Genomic DNA, 20,712 nt, shown 5'->3' on the forward strand with positions numbered 1-20,712 from the left:
TCAGGAATATTTCTGCAACAAACAAAGATAAAATTTGGTCTTGCAATTACCGAACTGGTTAAATGAGGAATCTGAACTAGGTAAAGTTGGAAATAAAACTTTACAAGTATGCTTCTCGTAGCAGATGCAGCTACCTATTGTTTCCAACTGAACTTCTAACTTCGCATAAAAAATGCTATAAGCTGTAAACTACAGCTGGAAAAATGTTTTGTTTTATTGTTTTACAAGGTATTCAGTTACACCTTTGTCTATTTCCAATTAAAGTTAACAAGTTGCAGCTCATATTGCGTACGCAAATAATTTAAATAAACAAAAAAAAACAGCACTAATAAATCTTTAAATATGTATTTGGTCAATTTTATTTTATTTAAATACATTTACAACATTTATTTGGATTGAAATTAAAAAGTTATACAAATCTTCCAATTTAAGACCATTTCAGCACTTCAGATTCTTTTGGTTCATTGTTTCTTTTTTGAACGAAGGCCAAAATGAAGCATTTAGATGTGCCTGAGGACTAAAATGAAGCTTTTTGATGGGCCGGAACACTAATTTTGCGAATGTGTTTCGTTTTTGCATCATTTCACGCACACTTTCTCACATTTAGTGTGCAGTTAGCTTGTAGGCAAACCGAAATGTCAGTTTAAGATTAATTTTTAAAATGGCACTTCTGTCATGGCACTTCTGTCATTATTTTTTGTCAAAATAAAAAAAAATGAGTTCGAAAAAAATAATTTGAAACTACATCTTCCGTTTGGAGTCACATTACGTTATTTCCTTACGATTGTCAAATGAAACGTGAGGTTGAAGCTTAATTATGATAGTATGCATTGAATTCATATAGCTGAACTCGTAAACGTCAGCCAAAGCCGAAGCTGAAGTATGTTTGTGTTTCAGTCATAAAATATTTTATAGAATATTAAATCCTCTGGCGCAAAATTTTAAACAACCTGTTGTTAAGGATTTAACAACTTACGAGTTAGCAATTTAATAAATACACTTCGTGTCACATGAATAGGGACAATTTTGTTTAGTTCTTGTTTGGGGATATTTCTTAAACCCTTAGATTTTTTGGAATAAAAACAAAGAGCTACTTCAAATTCAATTTTTTTCATTATTATACTCAAGGCAGAAGCTAGTTTAAATGATAGTAACCTACTGTTGCTCGGGTGATGAAGATGGCAAACTGTATACGACACCAATAACTGAAGGAAAAAACCACCATAGAATGCTGCACGCAAAAGCCAACGTCTTAATTTTGCAACAAGTCACAGAAGGTGGATTCGAGCTTGGCGTACAATAATTATTTTTTTCGATGAAAAAAAAAATAATTTGGACGGATCTGATGGATATAGCTGCTATTTCCATGATTTAAAAAAAGAATAGCAATCTATCTTTAAAAACGGCACGGCAAAGGAGGCAGTGTAATGGTATGGGGAGCAGTCCCCTATTACGGGGCTGTGGAGATGGATTTTCAAAGCTCTAAAAAGGTGGAAGTCACTTAAAAATCAATTCTGAAATAAGATTTTCCCCTGTTCCTCTTCTAAATTATTTGGTGGACAACGATGGACTTTTCAACAAGATAATGCACCAATACATACCGCCGGGACATCAAAAGCCTAGATTCAGGAGCAAAATGTGAACTTATTACCGTGGCCCGCATATTTTCCTGACCTGAACATGATGGAAAACGTCTGGGTATAGCTTTCAAGAAAAGTTTGCAAAAGAAGACGGCAATACCAAATAAGCGAAGAGATTGCTGAAGCCATGAAACGGTTCTGGCCCAAATTTCGCTCAATTATCTGACAACACTCTATGAATCCATATACCACAGAGTACTTGTAGTAATTCAGAAATCAGAATGCAGCACACATTACTAAAATTTATTTTAATCCACTCAAATTTTGTCCCTATTCATGTGAACTTACTTTTTATGACCTTCTCCGGAAAAAAAACCATCATAAAACTTGTATGATCAACTTGCTCCAAACTTGACATAAAACGCTCCTGGGTCCAAATTTCGCTCAATTAACTGACACCACTCTATGAATCCATACACCACAGGTTTATTGAAGTAATTCAGGATGTAGCACACATAACTACAATTTATTTTAATCCACTCAAATTTTGTCCTTATTCATGTGACACAAAAAACAGGTACTTTTTATGACCTTCTTCGGAAAAACCATCATAAAACTTGTATGATCAACTTGCTCCTCCTCATTCATTCCACATTCGGGTTTTTTCGGTTTTTCTAAAATACCTAGGAGTTTAAGAAATATCGAAAAATAAAAAACGAAACAAAGCTTGTCATTATTTATGAGACTCGAAGTGCATGTATGTTCCGCAGTAACGGAATCCAAATTTGTAAACCTTTCCTTTAATTTTGCTAGTTAGAAAATTGCTTATTGCCTTTTCTTTAAAAAAAAATCGAGTATCCAAACATGTCAAATAAGTGACATTCCGTGAAAATAAACAAAGCAAATACTCTTAAACGGACCTATTAATTGGAATTCTTATACTGTGTTGACTGAACTATTCGAACCAATTTTAGTTATTTTTTTAAATTGAAATGAAAGAGACAAAAGAGACTGTTGACATTTCTGTCAACTATAACAAATGGAAACATCCGACCACCAATTAAATGTTGCAAAATTGGTATTATTGAATAGAGTGCGTTCACGTAACACTGCTTCGTCCTTGAAAAGAATTAATTATGTTGCGGTGAAGACTTTCAGTCTTGATGCACAGTTGAAATTTTACTGGATCTCTCCTTTTGTATTCGATAACCAACCTTACTTAGAACGTCAATGATATTGTATGGGCCTTCCCAATCTCGGTGCAATTTTAGACTCCTTCATTTAATACACATTTCTGTACGTTTAGGAATGTAGGGCCAAACTTTATCTCTTTGGACGAAACGAATTACTTGAGAAGATAGGTCGTAGCGATCTCTATTTGCCTTCTGGTAAAATTGTAGACGCTGTGTAGTGGCTTCCTTAAGCCAAATTGAAGGAATACTTTGAAACAGGTTCGTCAGGAAAACCGCCGGTAACCAATTCCAATGGTAGACGAAGTTCCCTACCAATCGTTAGCATTGGTGGTGTATCTTTTGCGTTGCTGTGGGATAATGTTGTTTACGCGAGAAGAAGGAGCGGCTGATGTTCATCCCAGTCCCTTTTATTATGGTCCACATTATTTTGCGTAATATTTAAAAATTGTTCGCTGCCAAAATCAAAAAACTTCTACAGAGGTCTTGTCCTAGTTTATCAAGACCGAATCGTTTCATCGCTTCTTCGAACTCAGCTGTTTCGAAGTTTCACCCTTAGATTTAGAAAATTAATACAAAAAAGTAGACATTTCGTGATTTAAACTTTATCAAGTTTTTTTTTTTAAAAAAGGAATTTGTTAAGATCGTTTAAAATTAGGTTAATCATCTTTTAAGCTGATTAAATTATTATTACAAATAAAATGGATACTTCCATTTTTAGTAATTTGCTAAGTCCATATGACTTGCATTGTTGACTGACATTTCAACTAGTGGTCTGTTCTTTTTATTGTTAATTGTCCATCAATTGTTGTTATGTATTAAAATTGTTCAAGTGTCACCAGTTTTTCTTCATGTTCTTGGACCTCATTTGACCAAAAGATTTATTATTGAATTTCTAATTAACCCAAATCAATACAGAAATGGAGAAAATAACACATTGCTTGTTTGACAATTGGCTTCTAGTGTTAAATTTGACGAAACTTGTTACTTATCTAGAGAGATGACAAATGTTGAAATGTCAAAATAAGTTGCATCATTGTGAGAGCAGCTATCTAGCAAGATTGTTATTGACGTGTCTTATGCCCGATTTAAGAATGCAACGTTCTGCAGATAGTTGTTTAGTTGGTCATGGGCCTTATTAATACAAAATGGTTAAGGACACGTTTTGGGCATAGCCAGGTTTAATTTTAACAGTGAGTTGATTTGCATGTACACTTATAACTAAAAAAAAAGCGTACACAAAAATTGAACCATTCACAATTTTTTTTTCACGGGTACTGCCTCTTGCGAGGAATTGGCAAATCATTCAAGTGTTATTCTTGTCATTAAAAGTGCTTTCTCAAATTAGCCCTTCGGATTCGGCTCAAAACTGTTGTAACATCTCTAACAACATTACTCGCACACTGAAATGGTTGAGAGTTGTAAGTCACTAAGCTTTAGTGTATGGACTGCTGCGCCATCTAATTCAGTATAACAGCATAATTTTGGGTTTAATTTTGGAATTTTTTGATTCCTCTTGTGAATTATACCCAGAACGTGAACTACATTAAAAAAAGTGGTATACATGTTGGCTTTTATTTGATGTCTCATAATTTGTGTTCGCTCCCTTTTGATAGGTGAAGAGTGTGTGATAAAATTTGAAATGTCAAAATGAAAAAGTGATAAATAAACACCATCAAATGTACCAGAAATAATAATGTTTTGGTCATTGTGACAGTAGTAAGGTGCAAGATGATGTTTAATTGGATCTGTCGTTCGTTAAACGTCTTCGTTGTAAGCGTCTTTTTTTAAAACAACAAATCAGATATCAGAGAGAAACAAGGGATACAAGTATTATTTGGACATTTCCAAGAAAATGCAAAGTATTTGAATTTTTTTGTAAAGTAATAGTTACAGAACTTTTGCTTTCTCAGATAATATATGTGTCGTATTATTAAACTCACCAAATAATGAATGTCACAATGAAGTGTGAATTAGTTTATAAAACAAACATTTGATATTTTTCCGCAACAAAATCCATCATGATTTACGATACGAACTATGCACAAGATTTAGGGCGAGCTTCCATTATCGAAGTACGCTTATAATTGACATTCTTAATATGGGCTGCCGATATTCAACTTCACGTTCGTGTCATCTATTATTTAACACTACTTCCCTTTCTGTAGGTTTAGCGGAAATATTAAGAAACTTTTGAAATTGATTTTTATATTTTGTTTACTAAGTTTCTTTAACATAAAAAAGTTTTTTTTAAGCAAAGAAACAACAGATGGCGTTTGAAATTAATTATAATTTTTGCGAGAAACCTACAAGAGGAAAAGCAAAGCATAGCTAAATTTTAAGGAGGATAGATATGTTTAGAAAATATCAGTAATTATTAATTTGTTTTCATTCTTTCCATTTTGAAGCTAATGAAATACGAACTGATAAAACATCGTTCGTTCGAAGATTATAGTCTACTATGCGTAGATCTTTGCGTGCAACAGATGGCGCTATATTAGTCAACACTTTGCTTACAAAAACAAACCTTTATCTTAATTAAGTATTAAAATTAGTTTTAAAAACGGCCGATTTTATGGTAAGCAACGTTTGCAACCAAAATGAGAATTAAGATTTAGATCTGCTTTTTAAATACTTGCTATGATAGTTTTCAGGTTTTATTCCGAAAGGTAATCGCACTGCAGTTGATACGCTGCCGCCTTAAGTTGCTTCTTCAAAACACGCATTGGCTTGGGAGGGATGACACAATTTTCTATGACAAAAACGCGATTAATCTTTCTTCGCTGTCGACAGCGTTTGTTATGATGTTGCGTTTTCGCGTTAGTTTGGCTGAAGATAAAATATGAAGTCTTAAAAATTGGACCAAACGGTAAGAGGCGTAAGTTCTCACTGATAAATTAAATCTATGCTAAGAACTAAACTACTTATCATACTAAACGTCCAAGCGTTCGAGATACACAGAAGAGTTTTCAATTGTATCAACATTTATATTCGAGACTCGAGAGCAAATTTCAAAATTCTATCCGCAGTCGGATCCTTCTTCTACTTTTATCTGCAGTGTTGATATTGTAATGTGTCTGAAATCATACCTTACTACGGACGATTTTATCAAAAGGACGTCATCTTTTCTTGTATTCAAAAGACACGGACATTTAATTTTCCGAAAATGTTTTTTGTTATCAATAACATCTCAAATAATATTAATGGCATCATTGAAACAACAACAAAAACAAGGAATACATTTCAAAAGGAACCATTTTGTTATGTGTTTCATTTGAAAAAGTAAACTTTTGCTAAATTAATTTAAATCAGAAATAAATGTTTTCTTTCCCTTAAATTACGATCAATATTATTTTCTTCGAATATCAATTTAACTCAAAACATCATTTGAAAATTCATGCTTTCGTAAAGAAGAGTTGAGCTCAAAACAAATTTGATTTGTTGAAAAAACAGCTTCAAAGTGATTATGTATATTCTGCCTTAAATCCGCCTCGTGATATTCTAAAAATCCTCCAGGTAGCAAGTCCTACAAGAATATGAACACACCTAAAAAACAAATGTCATTCTGACTTACGATATATGACTTTTGACAGTTGACTCACCACCGCTGTTTATATATCGTAAGATGAAAACTAACCAAACCAAAACTATCACCATCGTGAGGAAAACACTTTGAAGACAGCAAAAGTGATTCTCTTCCTCTTCTTTATTTTCCAACAAGTATTTTGAAAAACTAGAGAAACACAATAACCAAACAAACCCTCCAATAATGACTGAAGCTGAAAAAGTTACCGAAGCCGTTGAAGCAATAACCCTAAATGGAGTTGAAGCCGACGACGATGTTGTTGACCCATGGAATGTGACAAGTAAAAATGATGCTGGCATTGATTATGACAAACTTATAAGTGAGTTCCTCTTTTCCAACCACAATGTAAATGACCTACTAACCGTTTGGATATTGATCAAATTTATCTCGGTTTTCAGAAAGGTTTGGTTCATCAAAAATCGATGATGCACTCATCGAGAAATTTGAAAAAGTCACTGGCAAACCCGCACATCACTTCATTCGACGTGGCATCTTCTTTTCGCATCGGGATCTTCATAATATTCTCAATATGAAGGAACAGGGCAAACCATTCTATTTGTACACCGGTCGTGGACCGAGTTCGGAGTCTCTGCATTTGGGTCATCTGATTCCTTTTATCCTTACCAAGTGAGTTGTCGTCGTCGAAGGTTTTTTCTTTTCTAATTCAGGACTAACCAAAGAAACGTTTTGTTTTTAGATGGCTGCAGGAAACATTCGATGTTCCTTTGGTTATTCAGCTGACAGACGACGAGAAGGTGTTGTGGAAGGATTTGAAGATAGAGGATGCCATCAAAATGGGACGAGAAAATGCCAAGGATATCATCGCCATCGGATTCGACGTGAACAAGACTTTTATTTTTAATAATTTGGAATTTATGGGGTGAGTCTGGAATCCGAGGTGCTTCTTTTGTGCTTAATTATGGATGTTTCAACCTTATTTCAGGAAATGTCCAGCAATGTACCAGAACATCATCCGCATTCAAAGATGTGTCACATTCAATCAAGTTAAAGGCATCTTCGGTTTTGGTGACTCAGACATTATCGGCAAAATCGGCTTTCCAGCGGCACAGGCGGCGCCTGCGCTCTCATCGACCTTCCCCTTCATATTCGGTGACAAGAAAGTGCCTGTGCTCATTCCGTGCGCCATCGACCAGGATCCTTACTTCAGGATGACCCGTGATGTTGCACCTCGGCTGGGATTCCCTAAATGTGCCCTCATCCATTCGGCGTTCTTCCCCTCGCTGCAAGGAGCGAAATCGAAGATGTCAGCGAGTGAACAAAACTCGACGCTCTCTCTAACCGACACACCGAAGCAAATCAAAAACAAAATCAACAAATACGCCTTCTCTGGTGGTCGAGCCACTGTGGAGGAGCATCGTAAACTGGGCGGCGTTCCCGATGTCGATGTGGCGTATCAGCTGTTGAAATTCTTTTTGGAGGATGATGCGAAGTTGGAGGAAGTGCGAGTGGCTTACAGCAAAGGAGAACTGCTGACTGGGGAGATCAAGAAGCTGGCAATTGAGGTGAGTTGAAGAGAAGTTTGAAATTCTACCAGAAATGATTATCAAATCCATTTGCAGACAATTACTCCCATTGTTGAGGCGCACCAGGCAAAGAGAAAGGAAGTCACGGATGAAGTTTTGGATAAGTTTATGGAAATAAGACAACTTAAGTTCGGAAGTTAAGCGAATTACGATGAAAATAATTATACGCGCATTTGTACTGAACGCTGGTATTTTTTTAAAAATGTAATCACATTATTTTTGTTTGTGTCAAATTCCATTAATTTATTAAATCGCACTTAATTTTTGTATCTTTGGCTGACGAACTTTTTAAATGCAATGAATAAAGCTTATGAATTTAAATGAAATCAAAATGCACCTGTTTTGACGTGTTTTTAATGGCAAGAAATGTAAAAAGTACCAACAACAAAAAAGTGCCAGGGCACAAGGTTGTCCAAAGCGTTTTGAAATTATGGAAATATTCCAACATTATTGGTGTAACGTACGGCAAATCATACTGCTTATGTGGTCACAGGTTAAGTGTCATCTATTGATCTACTGGGTCAATCCAATTGCAGTCGCATGCGAAGTTTCTGGGGCTGTTTTCAGGTCTATTATTTTCAGAAATTTCCAGGTTAAACCGGATGTCAAATTAATTTTGTACTGAAAATTGTAATGATTTGAAAAAATCTAAAATAAAGTAATTCAAAGTATCAAACAATCTGAAAGCGTATTTTCAACAACCCCTCTCGCTAAAAATGGTTTCTTCTTAGGAAAGTAGCTTTCTCAAAATGTCAGCTCTCATCTCATTCGATGGACAGTATTTTATTTGAATGATTCTCTTTGGTAGAAATATCAATATGTTTAGTTCAAGCTCCACATTAGTCGGATTCAATTAGGCCGATGCATCCTTGATTATTTCACAAATGTATAATTATTGTGGACTGATTAATATTTGCCTCCATTTCTCTAAAAGTAGGCAAGATTCAAATGGTAGACATGGGCATTCAAGAGGACACAAGCGTCCACTGGTTTTTCTCAAAACCCACCTGTGTCTATCAACTCTTACTTATCCAGACGGCAGCGGACGAATTCTCGAGATGGAATCAACGGTGGCGTCTACAGTTCCAGTAAGGTTGAACTACTTAGTGAACACCTTATAGGGCTTCTTCGACAAATTCGGAGCCCAGGCCTGTAAGGAGTGGTTTATCCGTCTTCCCTTCCTTGGAGTTATACTAAGGATCTGGCCCTCCAGGTTGGGGGTTGTGCCGTCGGAGTGACTTCCTGGCCACGTAAAAAATACCTTAAGTTTCGAAGCACCAACAAGCCTCGCATACGGACGGATTCACTTTTAACAATCCACGCAAACGAAATAAGGACAACGAACTTCGGATCTGTACGTGGAATGTTAGGTCCCTTAACAGACCACGTGCAGCCGAACAATTAGCGGAAGCCCTAAACTGCTGCAAAGAAGATATTACTGCCATCGAAAAAATGCGATGGCATGGACCGGACAAACGCAAACTAAAAGAATGCGATATATACTACGGCGAATGCTACCGAGAATAAAGACATCGTCTATTTGGGTATGTAGTACCCGTGGCATGATGGTTAGTGCGTTGGACGGTCATGCCAGAGGTCTTGGGTTCGATCCCTGCCTATGCCATCTTAAGTCTTTTCACGGGTACTGCCTCTTGCGAGGAATTGACAAATTCTCCAAGAGTATAACTCTTGTCATGAAAAAGTGCTTTCTCAAATTAGCCGTTCGGATTCGGCATATAAACTGTAGGTCCCCTCCATTCCTGACAACATTACTCGCACACAGGAATGGTTGAGAGTTGTAAGTCACTAGGCCCTGGTTCTCAAAGGACTGTTGCGCCACCCAATTTATTTTTTTTTATTCTATTTGGGTGTGGATTCGTTGTTGGAACTAGATTCAGGCAAAAAGTCTTGAGTTTCAAGAGTGTGAGCGAGCGCATCACGACAATCCGCGTCAAGGCTAAATTCGCCAACATAAGCCTAATATGCGCGCATGCCCCAACAGAGGAGAAAGATGAAGACACCAAAGACATATATTTCGAGCTCTTGGACAAGACATATGAGCAGTGCCTTGGCTATGACATTAAAATTGTCTTAGGAGATTTTAATGCCAAGCTAGGAAGAGAAGACATCTTTGGTGGGATAATCGGGAGATACAGCCTGCACGATACTACCTCCGAGAACGGATTCAGGCTGATCGATTTCGCTGCGGGGCGAGACGTTCTGGTAGCCAGTACGCAGTTCACACATCTCAATATCCACATGGAAATTTCCTGATCAATCAACCGTCAACCAGGTTGACCACATTGCGATCGACGCACGACGCTTCTCCAGTATACAGGATATCCGAAAATTCCGAGAGGCCAACATTGACTCGGACACCTACCTCGTTTTAGCCAAGGTACGGCTACGGATATCCCGATCCAAGCCAAAACAATCAAGTACTGTGAGAAGATTCGACGTTAGACGGCTACAATCGCAAGAGACTGCCATAGTGCCATGTCCTCTTCGGATCGAGTCTCTAATAACCTCTTAAGGAGTCCTATGCTGCCTGCATTAAGCATTAAAAATCAGTGGCAACATTGCCTTGCAGCCATCAGAGATGTCGCCTCTGAAGCGCTAGGTTTCAAACGGCCACCACAGCGAAACCCCTCGTTTGACGACGAATGCCGGCAAGCGAACGCAGCGAAACAAGAGGCATACAAAACGGCGCTGCACAAAAGGACTAGAGCTGCTCGCGAGCTCTACGAGCAGAAGAGGAGAGAGTAACATCGGCTTCTTAGATGGAAAAAAAAGCATGAGAAGCGCACGATCGAGGAGATAGAGGGATGTCACAACAGGAATGAGGTTCGAAAATTTAATCAAAAGGTTTAAAAAAATCTCCCACGAACCGAAGCCTGTAAAGACGATCAGGCTAACATCGCAGTAGAACCGCAGTCGATACTGAGAATATGGAAAGATCAGTGCTCCAAATTATAAAACGGCGGTGACGAACCGATTCCGCTGTAAGGGAGATAGAACCACTCAACCTCGCCGACGCAGATCAACAATTCCGCCTACCCGACCTTGACGAAGTGAAGATAGCTATATCTATACTTAAGTCTAACAAACCTGGTGGGGCTGACAGCATCGCTACCGAACTATTCAAAGCAGCAAGCGATGACTTGGTAGGGAGCATGCACCAACTCATCTGCTAAATTTGGTCTGAAGAAAGCATGCCCGATAAGTGGAATCTCAGCATAGTGTGCCCGATACATAAGAAAGGAGACCCTCTAAATTGCTCCAACTACATAGGCATCAGTCTCCTTAACATTGCATATAAGATCCTTTCTGAAGTATTATGTGAACGTCTGAAGCCGTTCGTCAACAACCTGATAGGTCCTTATCAGTGTAGGTTATTATTTTGTAAAAATATTACCAATCGAGATAACAATTAAAAACTGAAACAATACAATATTGAAAAGAACTACAAATAAAATGTTAAGTTAAATATCTTGAGAACACAAGAAGATACTGACTTATAAGTTATTTCATAGCATAGAAATGTTAATCGTTTGTAATATTTAAAGACAGTGTTTTTCTATAAAAATAACGAATTTTTTTATTTTGCATTTTCAAAAGTATAGGGCTGGAATTCGACATCTGTCAAACTAAGTTGTTAAACTATTTTTTTCTCAGTTGAAAGTCTGAAATTTACGAAAATGCTACGCTACGGTTCTGTGCATCCTCAAGTAATTGAAGAAAGGACATTTCATCCCCAAAATGTCACTGTTTGGTGCGCTCCTTAGTTTGAAGGTGTGATTGGACCTTACTTCTTCGAAAACGACGATGCAACGACTGAAACCGAAACGAAGAATTAAGGCATAGTCTTTTTAACACTTCGGCCGCTATCTCACGAATAAATGCTTTCAATGCTGGCTTCCCATGCGTCAATCAAAGCGGGCTTGTCGCTATAGACATCAACCCTAACATAAAGTCACAAGAAACAGACTACCGAAATCGCCTCTCAATTGGTTCATTTGTCGCGTGCTGTGCGGCATGTTGTCCCGTCTTGTTAAAACCACAGCTCTTCCATTTTGCGAAACGAACGTTTGTTATCATTTCATTGCATTATCTTTGAAGAAATACGGCTCAATAATATCGCCAGAGCCCATAATTTGCACCAAACAATGACTTTTCTTGCTTGCAATGCTTCGGGATGCCCTTTCTTCAAATATTGTAGTTTTGCTTGTTCTCGTATCAATGTAACCAGAAATGAGCTTCTCTGCTGCTTGTTAAATGCTAAATTCATCCTTAAAGTGTTCCATGTAGTAGAGTATAGACGCCCAGTTTCTGCGGAAGTCGTTGCCGATTCTATAATTCATGTTCATCATGAGCCGTGAGCTAGTAAATTATCGGATAGAAGCAGTAAATTCAACGATTATTTTCAATTCAGTTGATTTTTGCTCCAAAATAGTTTCCGACATTTTTTAACACATCCTCGAGAATTGTGTTAAAATATTCACCAAGTGCATTTTTTGGTGACATTTTTCGGATTATCTAAAATAAAATATTAAAATTTTTTAGAAACTAATAAAAGAAGAAATATTTATTTCTGTAACTTTCAGAAATAATTTTAAAATTGGTGGTTTTAGGACAATCGTAAAACGTAAAAAATATTCTGCATAGTATTATTCTTTACTTGGAAAAATAAATTTTATGTAAGCTTAAAGCTCTGAAGAAGTGGCGTTAGGTCTTTTAGCCCAAAACTCCCAAAACAGTTTCATTAACATTTTGTTGTTGTAGGATTTGGGCAATATTAACGAATTTTTGGGGCTTACATTTTTTTTTTGGTTTTACGAAATTCCAAATAAAAGAAGCGTTCAGTTTGATTGCATAGTAAAATAACGGCAAGGTATTACAAATGTCATATCGCCCAAAAACTTTTTCAGAAGAAAATGCCACAAACCCCAAAATCAATGTCATATTGCCCAAATTAGTTTTAAAATATTGTAACGCCTAAATTAATAATTGACATATCACCCAAAAGATGTCATATGTTTAAACATAAATAAAACGATATGGTATGCTTATTCAGAGTGCGTATTAAAGTGAAATATGTCAGGGGGGGGCATGCTGCTCTCTTGCAACAATCCTGCTTGGGCTCACTATAGGATTTGGGGTAGGAGCGAGGTTATGTGTACATGCAAAGTTTCTTTTAATCTAGATTCTTTAAATGCAAAGATACTTTGCATTCACCCAACTTCGTACCTATTCCAAATCCTATATTGAGCCCAAGCAGGAGGAGTGCTTACTTACCTCATTGTTAATACGCGTCTCAACGTCAAGCCACCCAAAATGTTTGTAAAAAAGAGGCTGGGATGCGACCCACACTGATAACTTCCCATCCCGTCTGTCGATTAGTCTTGCTTAAAAGTTTGTCTATATGTACTAGTATCGATTTTACCAAATTTGCGTACTTTTTTTTATAGATTTTATTTTTTATGAAAAAACGGACAGTTGGGTTTTTATATAAAAATCACTGAATATTGAAAACAATATTTTCTGTAAAATAAAATAAGTTTGAATTTTTTAAAAGCTATTTGAGTCGAAAGTAAATGTTTACCAAGTTTTAGTATTGTTTTTTTTAGAGTTTTATTTTTTGTAAAAAAATCGTCAATTCCATTTTTTTCAAAATTTTACTAAATGTTAACAACAATATTTTTTGAAAAATAAAAGTAGTTAAAAGCCAATATCTACAATTTTTGAAAAGATATTTGAGTCGAAAATCAATTTTTACCAACTTTTAAAAAAACAATATTTCTTATAAGATAAAATAAGTTTGAAGTCTAACTTTCAAGTTTTTGAAAAGATATTTGAATCCATATTCAATTTTTACCAATTTTTGTTCGGTTTTTAATTTTTTATAAAAAAAACTATCAATTCGATTTTGTTCAAAATTTTACTGAATGTTGACAACAATATTTTTTGAAAGATAAAAGTAAATTAAAGCCAATATCTCAAAGTTTTGAAAAGATATTTGAGTCGAAAATCAATTTTTACCAACTTTTATTAATTTTTTTTTGGTTTTTATTTTTTGTAAAAAAACTGTCAATTCGATTTTTCTCAAAATTTTATTGAATGTTGAAAACAATATTTCTTATAAGATAAAATAAGCTTGAAGCCTAAATTTCAAGTTTTTGAAAAGATATTTGAATCGATATTTAATTTTTACGAACTTTGAGTAATGTTTTTTTTAGATTTTTATTTTTTTATAAAAAAAAACTGTCAATTCGATTTTTCTCAAAATCTTATCACATTTTTAAAACATTATTCTCCGTTTCTCAAAATTGTTTTAGAGATGAAATCATATGTTAGTCGTTAAATTTAGGAGGTGACAAATTTTTTTTTTCAGTTTTTTTGATTTAGAAAAAAAACCGTTAGATAGATTTTTTTCAAAAAATATACTTCTTTGAGATCACGTTACAATATATTATAAAAAATTTAATTCAAGTCTCTAGCGTTTTTGGTTCGTAAGATATTAAGGGTTAACCAAAATTTTCACTTTTTTTTTTTAAACTGCTATGGTAAAAAAAACCACCCACGCAATTTTCTTGAGAGCCCTTTCTGCATCTTTCTGCCTTATTATCTGTATAACAAAATTTATTTGAAACAGATATCTCTTCTGGTACTTGAGCTATGGGCGAAGAAAAAAACGTCGCGAACGTACGGACCTGCATTTTTCGACTTTTCTACCATCGTAATGCCATGTTTGATTAAAGGGTCGAGGTCATAATTTTTTACGAATTGCAATTTTTTGAGACGTAATTGAAGGCGAGGCTCAGGATTTTAAGGAAACTTATTATCAATATGACGATCTCTTATTTAAGGTTTCTTTTTAAGAACCTGAATATTTGCTCTTTTCCTTAGAAGCAAATTTAAAAAAAAACTGCAATTAAAACTTATTCTTTTTTCAAAATTTTCAAAGATTTTAAAATGTTTCAAAAACAAATCCGATTAAATTCGATTTTCTAGATTTTAACACCACAAGTCTTGATTTTTCTTTAAAATACTTGTTTTAGTTCTCTTATTGGAGAACCCTTTATTTATATATTTAAAGAAGCAAATTGAAAATATCCCTAGATCCAATTTTTAACTATCTTAAAATAATTTCGTTACAAATGCAAACACAATGCGACTAAGCTGCAAGGCGCGGATGGCGGCTTGACGGCACAGATAAAAGTGAAATTCGATATTGTTTCATCTATGAATTCGAACGCCCTAAGCCTGACTCGTGCCATACTCAAATTCCAACTCCAACTCAAGTCATTGTTTAGTTCAAAGATAAAGAAGGCAGCTTCTGTTTTTCTCATTTTCGTCATTTGTAGTCTTCTTCTTCATCTTGTTCTTTTGTACCTGCATTTGTCGACGATACCTATGTTTGGTTCTATTGGTTTAAAAGGTAATATTTGCTCAAGATTGTGTCAATAATAAAGTCAATGATGACACTTTGAGATGAATTTAACGAGACATTCATCAAATAATATAATGTTTGATGTTGGTGCATCATTACGAATTGATCCGATGCACTGGAAAATATGTAGGAGTAGCAGAGTTGGTAAGGTTGGGTATACAATGATTGTAAAGGGAACATCAAACTTTAGAATCTAGGAACAGTAGCATGAATATGGGGCATCTTATGTACGTTGACACGTTGGATCTTTTCAAAAAGATGTACCTTTTGTCAACGAACACGGGGAATAACTCAACACTATCTATAAATAACACTGGACGATAAGGTTTTGTTGCGGGCAATCAAATTGCACTTTTTCGATGTGGTTTGATGGCCTTAATTCAAATTCCGAAGGTTTTGAGACATTACTATTAAAATAAATGTTACTCTACCTGGCCGCGACAGACATGGCCATTTGTCTCCCCATATTGCTGTTTCCAGTTTTGCACGAAAAGTTGATTGAGGTGCACTTCCAAATGCGAGCGCCACATGAATCGCGGTCTTCTTCTGCTCCGCCAAAAACAGCGCGGGATAGGGTTCCAAGACCTTTCGGGGCGGAACGTTGATGTTGAAAACTTTTGACTTCATTCCATTTTTGTCGCACTTCACTATTGTGGAAGTCCTTTGCTTCAAAATGCGCGTATTTAATGATAGCTTCTGCTTTAAGCATTTTATTAAGATTCAAACATCCTATTACATTCTCATCTTGCCTTGAAGAGGTCCAAGTTTCTGCGCCATATATGAAAACGGGCATGAAAACTGTTGTAGGGTGACATTAGCTACTCGAGAGAGGACTTTCGCCTCAATTTCCTTCTAAGTCCAAAGAAGCGGCGATTTATATAAGAGTTATTTTCAGTTTGATTTCAGCGCTGGTATCGTTGTCTGGTAGACAAAGTTCTTAAGTACATTAAAGTTATAGGTGTCCATTGTGACGTTTTGGCCAAGACGTCGTCGTTGAATTTCCTTTCTCTATGACAGCATATTATTAGTCTTTCTTTCACTGACCACTTAACCAATCTTTTCAGCTTTCGTCGCAATTCTCAAAAACGCCATTGGAATTACGCTTTGATATTCGAAATTCGGATGATTTAACGGAGTGCCCGAGTAATTAGACATCCTTTTGTATTATTAAGACTCAAGTGTTGATGTCTGAGTTTCATACAATTCTTTCCAGAACGATGTTGAAGAAGTTGCATAGCAGTGAATCCTTGTTTAACACATTTTTTGTGTTCAAATGCATTGGTGATTATTTATCAAACCCTGAAAGAGCATTCTGTACTATAACGGAAAAGTTTGACAGGGATGCCAACATTTGGACCATTGTTTTGTTAAGTTCTTTTCTATACATAATGAAATCGAAGGTATCAATTCAAAGTTCCTGGATTTGAACGATGGTGCACTTTCCTGGTCTGCAGCCAAACTGATATGGACCTTTCAAGTTGTTGACGAACTGCCTCAGACATTCACATAGTAGTGCAGAAAGGATCTTATAACCGATATTCAGGATTCTGATGCATTTGTAGTTAGAGCAGTTAAGAGGATCTCCTTACTTGAAGATTGGCCAACTATGCAGATACTCTCAACGGGTATGCTTTCTTCCGACCAAGTTTTGCAGATGAGCCTGATGGGCATTCGATAAATTATCTTTTAAAATTCTGCTTAATTTCATGTTAAGAACTCATTTTTCAAACTCCAAGTATGTACAATTTGTTATATAACAAGTATTTATAAGCAGTTGCTTAAAATGCATTCAAAAAATATTTCAAAAAAATATTTAAAAAAGTGAAACATCGACAATTTATATACAATTACTGAGAAATAAAATATCATTTAAGTTTGTGAAGATAAATTTATTTTGCATACAAATCCGCGTCTTAGGTTATGACCTAAAAGCCACAAAAACCGCTTTACGTGATTATCTCCCTTTCTATAGGCTCAATGGTGTTATAAAATTTTCAAGAATACAATTTCCTAAAATATTTGTCTCAATCACGTTCCATCTTTCTAACATTTCGGAAGGTATTTCACAAATAAATGCTTCAATGCTGTTTTTCAGTGCGTCAATTGAAACGGGGTTGTCACTATAGACATGAGCCTTATAGGCTTTTCACACCAAGTCCAAAACCCAGTTTTAACGAAATTACCGGTTTTCGCCGAAAACCTGCATTGAAAACTTAAGTTTTCCCATACATTTTTGGTAAACCACTAGTTTTGTAAACCACAAGTTTTATATAAAATCTCTCAAAAACTAGTAGCAATTTAAAGTTACTTAAAACTTAAAAAACAAACCTTTCGAAACATTCAGCGCTCAAATTAATGTAAACAAAACAGCTGATGGCTGCTATCAAAACAAATATTTCATTTTTATACAATTTCTTTACAAAATAAGAAATATGGCCTTTTGTTTGACGCTTTCGCTTACTACCTGGAGAAAGACTTTCTGGTAACTTCGTTCAATCACAAGGATTTGGGAGATATGAGAAAGGCGATAAGTTCATTTGTGGAGGAGAATAAGTCTAAAAGAAAATTTCTGGTGGACGCTTATTCGCAGAGTGCTAGGAAAATTTGTGCCAAAACATTCCACAATGTGGGAATCGTTGTTCCAGTGAATAAAGCCACAACAGTGGGCTATCGAAACTTGATGAACAGTCTGCCGAAATCAAGAAGATCCTTAGTGCATTGGACAAACCAGCGAGTCCTTAAAGGAAGAAGCCAATGAGATAGTCATCATAACAGCTTCAGTAATCGCTCTGGATGAGTGGGATTTTGGTACGAATCTGGAGCTAGGAATTGACTTTTCTGCTCCGGTCATAAGGACCTACACGAAATCATGCAGAATTTTCTAAATTCCGCCTATAAGTTGCTCGGACAACCATAATCTATGGCGATTCTGAAGGCACATTTGGCCAACAGAAGCAATAGTCATAAGCTCAGTATTTTGGATTGAATTTGTTGTGAAAGAAGAAGAAAATGTTTTAAAGAAAATTAATTTTTATTGTGACAGTTCTGTTTGTTGTTGATTCTATGATATATTTTCTACACAATTAGCTTCTTCCTAGTGAATTGTTTGGATAAGTTGAAGTGAACTAAGACAACAGCTGAAGCTAAGCGAGCTTGTCGTGAGCCCATTCCACCCGTCCCCAGAATTTTAGTTGAAACTCTTTTTCTAGAGGAGCTAGTGGTACGTTAAAATCAATTTGAATTAGTTAGAATTAATTTTATTTTCACAAATAATTTGAGAAGAACAAAAATCTTTACTCACAAATTTTTTCAACAATACAAAATTTGACAGCAGGTGTTAAAAAAATTTAAATGTCAAATGAAAACGTGTAAATGTTCGGTGTGAACCATTTTCGGGTTTTCGAAACCCTGTTTTGGGTTTGGTGTGAAAAGGCTAATAAATGAATGAGGTGGCAAAACAGTCCGTTGAGAACTAGGGCGAATAGTGACTTAAAACTCTCAGCCATTCCTGTGTGCGAGTAATGTTATCGGGATCGATGGAGGGGAAATAGCACTTTTCATGACAAGATTTCGAAAAAGCACTTTTCATGACAAGAATTACTCTTAGAAGATTTGTCAATTCCTCTCAAGAGGCAGTACCCGTGAAAAAAAAAACTTAAGGTGGTGCATGCAGGCATCGAACCCAAGACCTCTGGCATGACAGTTCTATACGCAATAGCGATCACGCCAAAGAAACTGCAAGGTATTAACATAGCATCACATACAAATACCCTAGAGACGTTAATTCGCATGATATAGGAGGTCCATTGAAAGTTCCCAAACGTCAAATAAATTGTTCACCGAACTCGCCTCTCAATTGGTCCAATGTTAAGCGTAGTGTGTGGTATATGGCACGTCTTGTCGAATTGCGCTCACAATGTACGTAATCCTCACTAAACAGTGATTTTTCCGTATGAATTGGTAGCTTTTTTAATGCTTCGGCTGCTTTTCACTCCAATACGGCAGTTTTGCTTGTTCATGTATCCATTCAACCATGAAGTGAGCTTCGTCGTTAGATAAAATTTTTAGAAAGAAAAGTGGATCTTTGGCCAAATGTTTAAGAGCGCATTCACCAAAAATTCGGCGTTGTGATAGTTCATTTGACTTCAAGCCTTCAAAATACAGCTGGGGTTAGCCCAGCTGTATTTTGAAGGCTGGGGTTAGCCCAGCTGTATTTTGAAGGCTTTACACTAAAATTCTTTCGCAAAATTGTCCGCATAGTAGAGTAACAGAGCCCCAAATTGCTGGGAATGGAACCGAATCGGTAATTAACCACGCAGTTGCGATATTTCTTAAAAATTAATGTATCACGTCAGGTTTTTGAGATATTACTTTTTAAAACTCGAAAGAACACGTTTATAAGGCTTTGTGGGGCTACCTTAATTTATGAAATAGCTTTTTTTCTTTTATAAAATCCGTCGTCGTTTTAAAATTTATAATCCTTTTCTTCAATATGCAGTTGAAATATTTAAACTATTTCACATAATATTCAGAAAAACTTCAAAAGTTGAACCATTTTTGCTTAAATAGTTTTCAACAGTAAAACCCAAAAGGTTTGAAAGTAAGTTTGGTTCTTGTAACGAATGTGTTGTCTGAACAATTCTATTATATCAATTTTTTGAAATAAATTAAAAATTATCCAAAATAATGTGGTAAATAGGCATTTTTAAAACTTAATTTTTAAAAAAGTAAAATAACAAACAGTATTTTTCATATAAGGAAATAGTTTAGTTTGAAAATCTAGTTTTGTTAAGATTTTTAGTTGAAAACAAATTTTTATCAATCTTAGTAGCATTTCTTAATTTTTTTACAAATTGGATGAACGAGATTAATTAAAGTGATATTAAGAACTGAACATCAACTTTTACGAAATTCGCGTACTATTTTTTGAATCTAAATATCGAAAACAATATTTTCTGCGAAATAAAAAAAGTTTGAAGAAAATATTTTTAATTTTTGAAAAGCTGTTAGAGTCGAAAGTAAATTGTTGTATTTTTTAAGTTTTTATTTTTTTGTAAAAAGCTGTCAATTAAATTTTTTTCAAAATTTTACTGAATGTTGACAACAATGTTTTGTAAAAGATAAAAGAAGTTTTGAAAATATTATTGAGTCGAAAAATTTACCAACTTTTATTAATTTTTTTGTTTTTTGTAAAAAAAATCTGTTAGTTCGATTTTTCTCAATATGTTTTAGAATGTTGAAATTTGAAAACAATATTTCTTATATGATAAAATACGTTTCAAGCCATAATTTCAAGTTTTTGAAAAGATATTTGAATTGATATTCAATGTTTACCAACTTTGTGTAATGTAAAACTATCAAT

General features: G+C 35.3%; 1 protein-coding gene across 1 annotated transcript; it reads left to right on the forward strand.

The window, feature by feature from the left end:
• Positions 1-6,420: 6,420 nt before the first annotated feature.
• LOC129938495 (tryptophan--tRNA ligase, cytoplasmic) lies at positions 6,421-8,232 on the forward strand. Its single transcript, XM_056046100.1, has 5 exons — positions 6,421-6,675; positions 6,755-6,983; positions 7,054-7,236; positions 7,300-7,879; positions 7,937-8,232. Exons 1-5 carry the CDS (start codon positions 6,540-6,542, stop codon positions 8,039-8,041), a joined length of 1,233 nt encoding a protein of 410 aa, XP_055902075.1. The 5' UTR covers positions 6,421-6,539; the 3' UTR covers positions 8,042-8,232.
• The last annotated feature ends 12,480 nt before the right edge of the window (positions 8,233-20,712 follow it).

Source organism: Eupeodes corollae, chromosome 1, assembly GCF_945859685.1.
Source record: "Eupeodes corollae chromosome 1, idEupCoro1.1, whole genome shotgun sequence".
Lineage (NCBI taxonomy): Eukaryota > Metazoa > Arthropoda > Insecta > Diptera > Syrphidae > Eupeodes > Eupeodes corollae.

Coding starts and splice junctions, on each gene's coding strand:
- LOC129938495 (XM_056046100.1), top strand. CDS start 6,540: ATGACTGAAGCTGAAAAAGTTACCGAAGCCGTTGAAGCAATAACCCTA. Junction 6,676..6,754: donor TGATTATGACAAACTTATAA/GTGAGTTCCTCT, acceptor CTCGGTTTTCAG/AAAGGTTTGGTTCATCAAAA. Junction 7,880..7,936: donor TCAAGAAGCTGGCAATTGAG/GTGAGTTGAAGA, acceptor ATCCATTTGCAG/ACAATTACTCCCATTGTTGA.